Here is a 12,296-nt window from a genome sequence, read left to right on the forward strand (position 1 = left end):
AGTCATACGCGGTGACTAGAACGTGGAACGAGCGAGAAATACAAAGATAGGGCACTCTAGAAGATTATTCCGTGATAACATACGTCTTTCTAATCGCTACGAGCTTCGAGATTTACGACATGCCGCCCCGGCGCGCCGCGGCGGCAGCAGTCACGTTCCGCTGTAAGATCAATTTTCGTTGAATTCCAGCGAAACCTGGGTGGGAAAACATTCCGCAAGTTTCCCGCTCGTTTTCCATCCTGGACTGATCGCTTGAAATTCAGTATCCGTGATTAATAAACGAATCGTATGGAATATTTTGGCCCCTATCTTTCGTATAATTGATACAAAAGAGACGTTTTCTTTTTCTGCAAACGAGTATCATCCTATAATGAAATTTGTTAAAAATTCAAGCAATATAACGTTCAGATATAACGTCCGAGATAAAGGAATGAAATAATAAAACGATATTTATCGTAGTAAGATGTCGCGCATATAAGCGTACAAGAAATTTCTCTAACAGTTTTAATAACCGTTATTCTATTATATTATATCGTATTATATTATCATATCGTATCATGTATAATTAATATATTAAATATATATAGTAATAATTAATACGCGATCTTACGCAACGTAACGTAAATTGACCATAAAAGTTTCGCATTATTTATTCGTTCAGACTTTTTGCGGTTTCCCATTTTTCATATTCGATTTGTGCGAGGATATCCGTCAATTTGAGGAGAAAGGCGTCGAGCCGCGAATTTCACGACGCAAAACGATTAACTCGTAGCATGTCGCTAGTATTTTCCGCGTGCCGAGTGTCACGATGCGGAAAAATTGAGTGCTTTCGCTGTCGACAGGTGGTCAGACAGACAGTTTCGTGCGACGCGGTCATCCACCATGTGCAACGCAAGGTAGCTAGTGTCCTGGAGAAACGTCCTTTTTTTTTTTTGTCGTTTCCTACAAAACGGAGAAGCAGAGATCGTAACTTTTGCGAACGTTGGTTTGGTCGTATTAATAAAGAGATCGAGGCGTTCATTTTTTCTAATTACGATAACAAATTGTGGAAGATTCGCCGACAAAGTGTAATTTACGCGGTAAAAGTTACAAAAGAAAATTGAAATGAAACGTGCAAAGGTCGCAAGCTGAATATCAAACTGAGTAGCAGATGGATGAAAATCTCCAAATATGTATTCCTCTTCGATCAGAAATACAAATATGAATAGAAGGGAATTCAATAATATTAATACAGATATTTGTACAATATCGGGGTTGTATTAAAATTAGATTTGTCGATTTTTATAAAAGTGTCGAAAGCATTCGACGATGAAACGTACAATTAAATAAAGTGGCCTGCTATCGTACACGTATCGGACAAATAAATCGCGGTGAAACTTGGTGAACAATTTCATCAAATAGCAACGGTTAATCGTGCAGAAATTTGACGATGCAAAGCGCCGTACACAATTATGGTGGAATCGTTTGCACCGTACGGCCGATGGCAATTCAATTAATTTAAAAGGCCGTCATTGTCACAAGGTGGCTTTGAAAGCGACCACGTCGTTTCCGACCACATCGTAATGCCGGTTTTATTAAATGTCTAGCTGCTTCGATGCATTTTGTTTAATTGGGAATTACGCGATTGGGGGCTGGAGACTCGTCGATCGATTATTATTTGGAGGCACGATCGATCATCCTAACGATTGGAACGATTAAACAAACTGGCTGTACCGCTCGATTCTTCGTCTTCCTTCTGGCCGGTTCCTACTTGATTTTATTCTTTTACCGTCACTCACTCTCTCTCTCTCTCTCTCTCTCTCTCTCTCTCTCTCTCTCTCTCTCTCTTCTCTCGTTATTATTCTCTCGTTATTTGAATTATAACTGTTACTTAAGATGCAACGGAGGCATAGCATAGTAAATTATTTTTATACATTTTAAAAATAAATGAAAAAGAAAAAACAGTTCTTTGCACGCAAACATATTGCGTGAAAATAAGTGATATTTAGCGGTATTCCAATTTGTACAGACGTATTTTAACTGCATACTGAACAATGAATTCTTCGACAACCAACTATTCTGCATTTTCTTTCCTAACCGCTTATTTTTCCTTTTCAATTGGAGGAACGAGATTCGAACAGGTCTCTATGCTCGAAACGAAAATACTCGAATGGGCTGGCTGGTGAGGCTCTCCACCATTCCTATTGCATGCAACTGGCTTACGCGAGGCTCGTAGCGTCGCGGACCGTGAAAAGCGTTCTTCCGGCGAAAGTGGTGCGAAAAGTTGGAGGAAACGGAGCGTATCGTGACAAATGAAATTGATTCCTCGACCGTCGGTGCCGCATTCTGCTGGATGTAATTGGCCTCGAAATCTATTTTCCGATATTCGTACTTAATCCATCTCCGTGACAACACGGAACTGACGCGTCGTCGCTGTAAAAGATGAAAAAAGAATCGCTGTGCATTTCCTTTCTCTCTTTCGTTTACTCCGTTTATTTATTGCACGTAAGCATGCTACTTGGATTAACTCGACGGCAGCATCGATGTTTTATAGTTTGTTGTTGCTTTCGGCGTTATGAAAAACCGCTTTCTCGTACGAACCAGTTGTTATCGGCAGGTTTATTCTTTATTTTTGCAGTTACGCCTGAAAGAAGAGACGCCTTTTTTAAAGTGGAACCGCTTGGCTCTACCGGTCATTTTTATTATTCCATTAGTAAATTGGTGTGTATTATTTTTGTTAATTACGCGGCCTTCTTACTTATATGGTTTAGTTGGGCCATGTAAATGGGGAAATGTCTAAATAGAAAGCGCACTATACGAATTAAATAATCGTTTTAGATTGAAAAGGGAACGAACGCAGGGATATAAATGAGAGGGTTGCGATGCGCAAATCTTAAACCTTAATTAACTATTTTGTCTACACATGGAAATACGAAATCTCTGAGGTGGTATTATGTGTGGTGATTGCGCACACAAGAAGTACTCCTGATTTTCAACAATAACGTTTATTGACTTTTTAACAAGTGACGACAAATAACAATTAACAACAAGCAACGATTGACAACAGTTAACGATTAACAACGCTCGATAACAGCGATGCTTAATGATGGTTATCGGAAGTCGACTACTCGTCTCTCTACGTTCGCTTCGCGTAATCCTTCGCACTTCGCAGCTCGGGGCAGACTGAATCTCCTTTATTCAAAAACCACGCCGATTCTTTTCTTTGTTGGCAATCGATATCGCGCGCGTTTGTTAAAAGTCCGCGACGATTGCCGCGTATGCGTACTCTCGAAAATTCGGCGAAAGAGCCGTAGGGATATCGATGGCACATAAGGCTTGTCGGCATAGCGCTTTTAAGATAAAGCGTTTTGTGCCGCGAAACCGTTGGACAGTTCCGAGGTCGAGTGCCGCCACATCTCGAAATCTCGAAATCTCGAAGAAATAGAAACCAAAGTAATAATCGATACAGGGTGCGCGATATCTTTACACTTTAAAATCTGCTTTCGCGTGTCGCGCGTACGCAAGCCACGCGATAGACTATTTTTCAGACGGACGAATCAATCAGTTTCATCGTTTTTACGGCAAATAGCCTGTCAACGTTGGATGCGGTTAATAATGGATTTCCAATTTTTCGACTAGGTAGGTTGAAGCCAGCAGCCAGTCGTCTCCTCTTCATAAAGCTCGCCGATGTTACGCAAACGATTGAAAATCAAAATATCGCTGACCGCAGGCATCCGCGCTCCGCGGTCAATCTTACTGATTAATCATTCGGGACAGACCGAGCGTTTTCGTCATCATCGTCGAATCGCCGACAATGATTACCTCTTTCCTATCGTATTTCTCATTCTGGTTAGCGAAAATTGATCGACCGACTAAAACCGATCAACTCGATCCCGTTGTTTTTCTCGCTTCTTCTTCTTCGCCGCACTTTCATATCCTCTTTTCGATATTTTTCTTCGAATTTTCAGAATCAACCGGCAAATTTTAAGCTTAAAGACTACTCTGTTTGAATAATATCCGTCGATGTATAATATTCACGGCGAATCGTACGTATAAAGCTGAAAAGAAGACTAGAATTAAACGAGTTGGTGAAATTGTTGATGCGTAGTGCTAACGGTTTATGCAAAACGAAGGAAATTTCTTTCATTCTCTACGTATTTGTTCAACAGGCGATAGAAATGAAACGAGACCAGTAATGAAACGAGAAAAAGTAAAAACAAGCGAAACATGGTTTCGAAGAACTATTATCGCACGACGAGTAAAACAGTTTATATAACTGATTCAGAGATGCAAAGACATCCTTGATGATGACATTTTTAACGATCAAGTAGGTCGAGTCAGGTTCAGCGTTAAAGCAAATATCAATTCACAAAGTTAGATAACCGTTTAAACGACTTTCCTTGCCCCCTTTGACGAGTATAGACGTGTAATAATCGTATTTTTATTGCACGTTTACTGCTTTCAACTGCATTTAGGATGATGGTCATAAATTGCCTTTACCGTAACGCGTTATTTTTACTAGCAATTTGTCGTTTTATGGTAGCGAATTATTATCTGGCATTTGCTGATTTACCACTGGCGTAATCTACCAACAGCCAGCCCTTTTTCTCTCTTATAACTTTTCTATTCGCCGTGGTTTTGTTGAAAAGAAATTTGACAAAGTGTCCGTTGCACAATTTTTCTCCTCCCCATTTTCACATTCTCGAATGTTTTAGCATTTTCTCCAGCCGTTGAAATTACACATTTAACTTAGTTAAACGTTTGAAAGAGGGAAGGAAGAAAGACATTTTACGAGCAATAGAATTGACTTGGAAAGGTTATTTTGTCGAAATTATGATACAAAGTATCGAAAAGAAAGGAAATAGAGGCGGAGGAGGGGAAGAGGAGAGTCAACATTTTTTCACGATTTCACGTTGCAGCAACGCGCAGCGATGAAACAGAGGAATCGGTTCCATCGCTAGTGAAGATGTTACGTCGCCGATTCGAAATACGAAACGCATACTGCGGCGTTCGCTTATCGAAGAAAAAGCGTCGATACGAATTTCGGTCGCGTACAGCCGATAGAGGCGTATTCCGCTTTACGGCGCGTGACCTAACTTAAATGTATCGACAGCGGCGACAATACGGAACACCGGGCGCCTCGATAAACGTCGTTTAAATCGAGCACACCGATTTTCCTTTGTCTTCGAGCATGCTCCTTCTTCCAAGAGGTGCACGCGTGTCTTGCTCGATGCTCGGTTCCCACAAATCTCGATACTATCATCGTGTGTTACGTTCAGAAAAATCGCTATGGTCGAAGGCGAGTCGAAATTTTCGGTAGAACCGACCAGCGAACATGGCCAAGTTAGATTTTAATTGTGCAAAAACGACGCGAATCTCGCTTCTTCGCAAATACTCGATCGCTATATGATTTTGAAAATATAATAAAAGTATAAATGAATATCGATGAAAATATCGAGACGAAAGCTCTGTACGATTTCGGGATCTAATACACAATGTCTGAATTGTATCCGATTATAGATGCTTACATGGAAAAAGGACGTTTCATACGCATCGACCTGATATTACCCGTGGAAACGTTTAGTGTAATAAACTTTCGTACCAATAAATTATCAAATACGAAATGAAAATGCCGATGGGCGAACAAATACAGGCACATTGTTTAACAAATACGTCGAACAGTGTTGTGCCGTCCCAATAAAGCAGTACGTTTCTATTCGCCAATCTGATTAACCCTTCGTATTTCGTTTCATCTGGATATCTTTTCCCTCGCCTCCTCTTCTTTTTTACTTTCCCTGGCGACGTAACGGCAACTGGGTCACGGGCCGAAAATATCGATGTTCCATAATCTCGTCGGTGAAAAGGCTTCGCGTTAGCGAGCCCCTGTGCACACGACCGAAAGCTCTCTCCGCGACTTTTGCCGAAACTCGGCCGTCCTTGACTGAATCGAGCCGCCTGGTATTCGTCGTTTCGCGTTCACGGCCAAAGATCGCCGACTCTCGAGTGCATCCCGCTGCTCGAAAATATTCGCCCCTCCAACTTATCGGCCCCTTCGTTCCCTTTTTCCTCGCTAGATATCACAATGGTTCGCGAAAATATTTCGACGCTCTTTGAAACTTTTTACGTCTATATCGCCTACGGAAAATACCTTGAAATCTCGTCAGAGACGCGACTATCGCCACTACGTTGGTAAGGTTCGCCACGGATCTGAAATTACATGTACGAGTTACAGGACGTTCGATGTTTATCGCATACGTACACCTGCAATTAGCAAAAGTGTACTACGTCAGCGTCAACTTTTCTACAGAGGAGGTGTACACGTGTCGCATCGTGCGGCGACCATCTATTTCCAAAGTTACTGTCTCGCCGATAGCCGCAACTATAAACGCGGCATCGGGCTTTAGGCTCGATACGAGCACGGTTCTAAGAATCGGGGCGCCGACAAAGGATCCGACGCTCTCTGTTGTCGTTGTCCGCCGCCGAGGAACGTGTAACATCAACCACATCTCGGTCCGCGTCAGAGACCAGACCGGGCTTCGGAACCGATGGGCTGATGATGGAGATGAAGCTGTGGCGGCGGCACTCGGCGACAACTAGTATTGTATTTTGGTAACGGCTGCTTACCTCGGATATAATTCCACACAGTATCCGGGCCCCCTAGGACCATAGGGGTTGAGATTACGCTCAACCATCGCACAAGGCACCCAGTACCCATTAATTGGCCGAGCAGAGAGGTCGCTACTCCCTCCGGGCTGTAACTCGACCGCCCGTGGTACCAACCTTAATCGTTGGTGGGACTATCGTACGGATGTACGGCCACGTCACTGCCGGCTAGCGACCTGCTAACCGAGTTCCGCAGTTCCAGATGGGACTCACGTAAGCGGGGGCCTCAAGGTACTTTTGCACCCGGGAACTTATCCCGACGGTCCCATCCTTGGCATCAGGATCGTGGGTGCGCTACTACCCAAGGCCACGTAGAGAGAATGTAACCGTAATTAAACGCTTTACACTCCCGACGATCTTCCTTGCGGAGTACATAGGGACTCACGTAAGCGAGAGGCACTCGGCGACGATGTATATCGCCAAAGTGTCTAACGAGCCATCGATATCCCAATGGTCAATGTTTCACACACACATCTCGCCTCCCTTGTCAGTGATGACACGATGACAATAAAATAAATACGTAAGTAAGGTTGGCCTATTGAGAACCAGCAGTGAAACAAAAATGAAAGTAATTAGAGTCAAGTGGAAGATGATCGTGTAAGATTTGCAAGACACTTGTTACGAAGCTGTTGGTGAAAAGTTAGTGAAAATAATACCGAGCTATATCAACAGAGTCGCGCATAGCCACTTGTTTTTTCCCCGAGCGAATCCCTCGATATTATATATGGAATCCTTGACCTCCTCCTCTTTCACGTTGCTCCTCTCTCCCACGCACAACCTTGAGGGAAAACATCTGAAAGAAGAACAATTTACAATAACGGCCAGCGATCAATCCTAGTCTAAATCTGCCTAACACCTTATCATTTCTCATTTGCATCCATTAAAAGTTTAAAAATCGATCGATACCGATTACAGAGTTATTCGCCTAATATTATAAGAACAATATTATAAGAACAAGGTATACTGTTTAATAATAATTTGCGATTACCTCAAACATTTACGGAAAAAATGGCTCTTTAATGCCGTTCGAAATATTGGCAGAGTCTACAGTTTCGAGAGAGATCACGTTTACGTCTATTACGATATTATTTCATTCGACGATTATTTGAGAAACATTGCAACTGTAACTTACAAAATGGCATACAATCGGTGTAAAATTTATTACGCGGCTATCAACGGCTATCAACGACGATATAACGACGATATAACGTTATAAATAAAGAAAGAAACTCGATTATACATATGTTTATGCCTGTTTAAAATCACGCCGCTTATGATAGATTGATTATTGATTACAATTTACTAATGTTTCATCAAAATTTGATTTACTCCGATCCGAAGAAGTTTCAGAAAATCGTTTTCATTTTCGTTCGAATATCGAGCGATCAAAGGTAGCGATCGAACGAACGAATTCAAGTATGTTCGCCAGTTATACGCCAAACAGTCATCGTCAAAATTGTTTGGGGCGAACAACGCCGCTAGGATTGTTCCACGACGCGACTTTGGCCCATCTTCGGACAGATCTTATCCAAAGTCCGGAAAAAGCTTCGCCCTCGACGTAGCTAAGCTGCAAAGAGGGTAGAAATCTTGGAGTATGCGAATGGCCAGATAGCATTTTGAATGGAATCGGGACCAGCCGTTTTTACGTCCGATATCGTCGAACAGCAGTTACTGGAATGGCCAGAATACAAGGTGAGGGGATGTTCATGCAGGCTCGAAAACCGATTGTAAAACGCTCGTAAAGACCGTAACATCCTCGTCGTTTTGCGGGGCTCGTTTCTTCGCCGAGTTTGTTCCCGCCGAACGTGATTGCAATATAGAATTTCTGATTTTTTATTCAAGTTCTTTGCTTATTTTACATGTAACAAGGGTGAAAGTGCGACTCTGTTTTATGCCTAATACACGTGGCTTATACGCAGTGTTTCACCATCCCATGGAAACATCCACTGGAAAAGACGATAGTCTTTGGTTATGATTCGTAGCAAATGCTTCTTTATTCCGTGAATTATTCTCCTTCCGGCAAATAAGCATCGATAATATCATCTTGCTATCATCCGTTGCCTACCATTAAAACAAAAATGACAAGTTTTCCAACTTCTGATGTAACGCTGTCCCAACGCGTTTACGAGTAAAATCCTAATTTTTGAAACTTTTTCGAGATGTATATCGATAAGCGAGTTTTTAGCTTTTTCGGCGAGTCGAGTTTCACGAGAGAGATAGATATACGAAAGTCGATATGTGTTTGTAGAGACTTTCGTGGTTCATTGTACTATGCATATATGTATATTTAGTAACTGTATATATATATATATATATATATAGGAAAGTAGGGCTATATTTGCAGAGAAGCAATTTCACTATGAATCTTTATGGGACTTTATTTTTGTCTCTTCGTTGTACCGTGAAAGGAGCAGAAAAAGTAATTGAAAAGAGCGGGGTTAGATCTTAACGATGTTGGAAGGAAATTGTATACGCGTAGAATGAAATGCGTCAAGGAAGAATTTTTTTACGATCTATAGCTGAATTCCGCTATAATATAGGAAAATATAGGTTTCCCTCCGGCAGAATTTTCCAACAATTTTACGTAACAATAATAATTCAAACATAACGATAATAATTATCGGTTTCAAGCCCTTAAATATCAGGATTAATTACTACTAACCACAAAGCCATTTATTATCGAAGACGTGTTACACAGTTTCGATTAGTTTAAAACTAGTTTTTAGTTTTGTCTGAAACAGAAATTTTTAACAGCCAGCGTGTATCGATAGTTAGCACTTGTAATTAGTACTCGAAGATACGTTTGCTTGTTTCTAGAATTATTGACTATATTATAATATTCTAACGATAATACTGGCGAAAAGTCAATACATAGCAGCTTGAAAACTACGTAAATCGTACATAAACAATTTTCGAATCTTTCTGTATCTAACACGCTACATATTCATTCGACATATTACATATTCGTATAGTTAATATATATATATACATGCACATATACATATTCGTACAAGCTTGCAAACGATGACGATGAAAATGCGAACGTTCTACGTGTTACTCCATCAAACTTACGTCTTCTATTTAAATGTTCTACGTTTGCTTCGTTCTAATCTTCGAACTAATTTTATAGGCGATATTTCGATCGAACGAAACGAAGGAAAAATGGAGTAACTACCGTTCTTCGATACGTTCGATCGATTCGCTTTTCGACCTCATTCGACGGCAGAAAAATTGGGAAATGGCGAAGGGACTCGAATCCATTTGCATGACGTCGTGAACGCCCACCGTTTGACCTCGAGCGTTGCCATCTTTTAGATTAACGAGCAACTTTTGGCTCGCGGATTATGACGGGTCACACGTGCGTTCCAAACAGTAATAGACAGCCACGCGTGTAATCGTAAGACCGCCCTTTCGTAGGGTGTTGCTTCTCACGGCCAATCTGAAAACAACTGCCGGCCTTGAATATCTTCTGCTACAAACGCTTCTAAATCATGATGCGCTCTTCGTTCTTCGTACAATCCTATCTTTATGCTCGACTACGGCAATTATTATTCGCGTATCTGTGTCACGTTATCACGTTATTTGGCTACAGATTCGAGATACAATGGCTCGCGAAACTATTTTAATATTTGTACAAATTTTTTACCAATATATTATATCTGGCAAATGAAACATGTAGTATCTTAAATAGTCTAGAGCAAGGACAAGAAAGGATGTTTTATTTGAAGTTAAGTTTAGTTTTAGTTTAACAAGCAATACCCGATACAAAAATTGATTACAATATCTTTGTACGTCTTAGCCCAACTTCCCACTGCTTTACTCATTTAGCTTTGACGTCACCAAGGTTTCTCTCTCTCTCTCTCTCTCCCTCTCTCTTCCCCAGCACTCTTACGATTCTTAGTTTATACCTTAAATTTACAACTCAAACTTAAATATATAATAGACCAAGCGTATACCCCCCTCTTTTTTTTGATACCACAATCATTTTTTGAAACTTTCTTAGCGTTGTAACGAGATTTGAAACCGATCGGAAAATGTAGTAATATTTATTGCGAATATGCGCTTAACAGAGATTACGAAAGCGTTTGTGCAGTTAATCACCGACAAGCCATTAAGCAAAGGTGGTATCCTTAACGCCAAACTATACGTGTCACAGCGTATAATTTTAACGATACTGTAAATCGTTATAGATAAGTGTGAGTGATAATATAGGTCGGATCATTTCAAATTCAGCCTATTTAATCTTACTTTCCATTTAATCTTATTTTACATTACTAATTCTAGCAATTCTAGCAATTCTATCGATTGTTCTTCTTTGCGGTAAATAACTTGCAAGTTGCTTACATATTTCCAGACTGGTTCTAAATTTTATACTAATATAATCACGATAGTCGTATCTCGTCGCAGTGGCAATGAAATTTCCACGCTGTTGGCAACGGAAACTATCGAGAATATAGAGGCGACGACGTACGCGACGATATCCACATATCCACGATCATTGTCACGCGGGGGTGTACGCGTTGCACAATCTTCGCAACAACTATTTGAACGTTGGCGCGTTAATCGTTCGGTTGCGACGAGTGCTCGCTGTATGACCCAATTTCCAACACGTTCGACTCGACCTAGAGTTCTCCGTCGGCGGTCCTCCTGCACTCTGCATTGCCGTTGGATTCTGGAGCTCTGGCGGCTCTGGCACGGCCACGAGATCGTGCACTTTGGACCGATGCCAATGGCCCTATTACACAATTCGTTTGCTTCCCCCGCCTCCTCATGTAGAGTTCTAGGTTTTCCGCTGAACTTGATCCGTCTCCTCGTTCCTCCTTTACCTTCGCCCTCGCCCTCTCGCCGCACTTGTCATCTCAAATCCCATTGCAATCATGCTTCCTCAGTACCTTCGAGGTCTTTTATCTCGACTATAGTTGACGGATTAATTACTCGTTACGCTTTTCTTATCGTTTTTCTAAACGTATATTTATATGCAGGCTGTTCCAAGGGTGCAATAAGTGCTATTCTATGGGTATAATTAAAGAAAAAGATGTTGTATGAACTTTAGGGGGTTCAACGCTAGCATGCTAAACAGTCATAAGAGAGAGAAAGAGAGAGAGAGAGAGAGAGAGAGAGAGAGAGAGAGAGAGAGAGAGAGAGAGAGAGAGAGAGAGAGAGGGAGAGAAAAGAAAAACTACAAAGTACGAAGAACGTTCGCTAATCGCTGACAAATTTTTAACGAATTTCTTAAAGTTTTCCAAATTTGAACAGACATTCTATTAGGAACAAATATCCATTTCATCGGATATATGTAAAATGTTTCCGTCAATTATCGTATTGCGATAATAATAAATAATATATTTACCATTGCTTGGATATTATCGTAACTGTGTTATGCAGATATTGCTTCAATAGTTCGATAATTCGACGATTCAAGAAACAAGATATTCTAATTGTTCTAAATCTTTAGTCTTGAAATATTGTAGCTTCAATCGTTTAGAAAAAACCAACGCTACCGTGACAATTTACTTCTCTTAACGAATTCTAGATAATTAATCCTAAATACTCTAACTAATTCTAATAAACCGCAAGTAATTTCCTGTACTTGTCACGATCGATATTTCTTTCAACCACGAGAGAATATCGCGGCAAACAGGTTTCAATGAATT

At 40.9% G+C, this 12,296-nt stretch overlaps 1 protein-coding gene across 4 annotated transcripts in view; it reads left to right on the forward strand.

Annotated features, from left to right (window-relative positions):
• LOC126924882 (octopamine receptor beta-3R-like) overlaps positions 1-12,296 on the forward strand; it is an 83,810-nt gene that overhangs the window by 32,639 nt on the left and 38,875 nt on the right. Inside the window, exon 4 of one of the 4 annotated variants that reach the window (XM_050739830.1) lies at positions 2,618-2,700. The exons of the other annotated variants lie outside the window; for them this stretch is intronic. Within the exon in view, the coding sequence (XP_050595787.1) occupies positions 2,618-2,700 (83 nt within the window). The remainder of the gene's footprint in view (positions 1-2,617; positions 2,701-12,296) is intronic. 4 annotated transcript variants of the gene reach the window in all.

This window comes from Bombus affinis, chromosome 15 (assembly GCF_024516045.1).
Source record: "Bombus affinis isolate iyBomAffi1 chromosome 15, iyBomAffi1.2, whole genome shotgun sequence".
NCBI lineage: Eukaryota > Metazoa > Arthropoda > Insecta > Hymenoptera > Apidae > Bombus > Bombus affinis.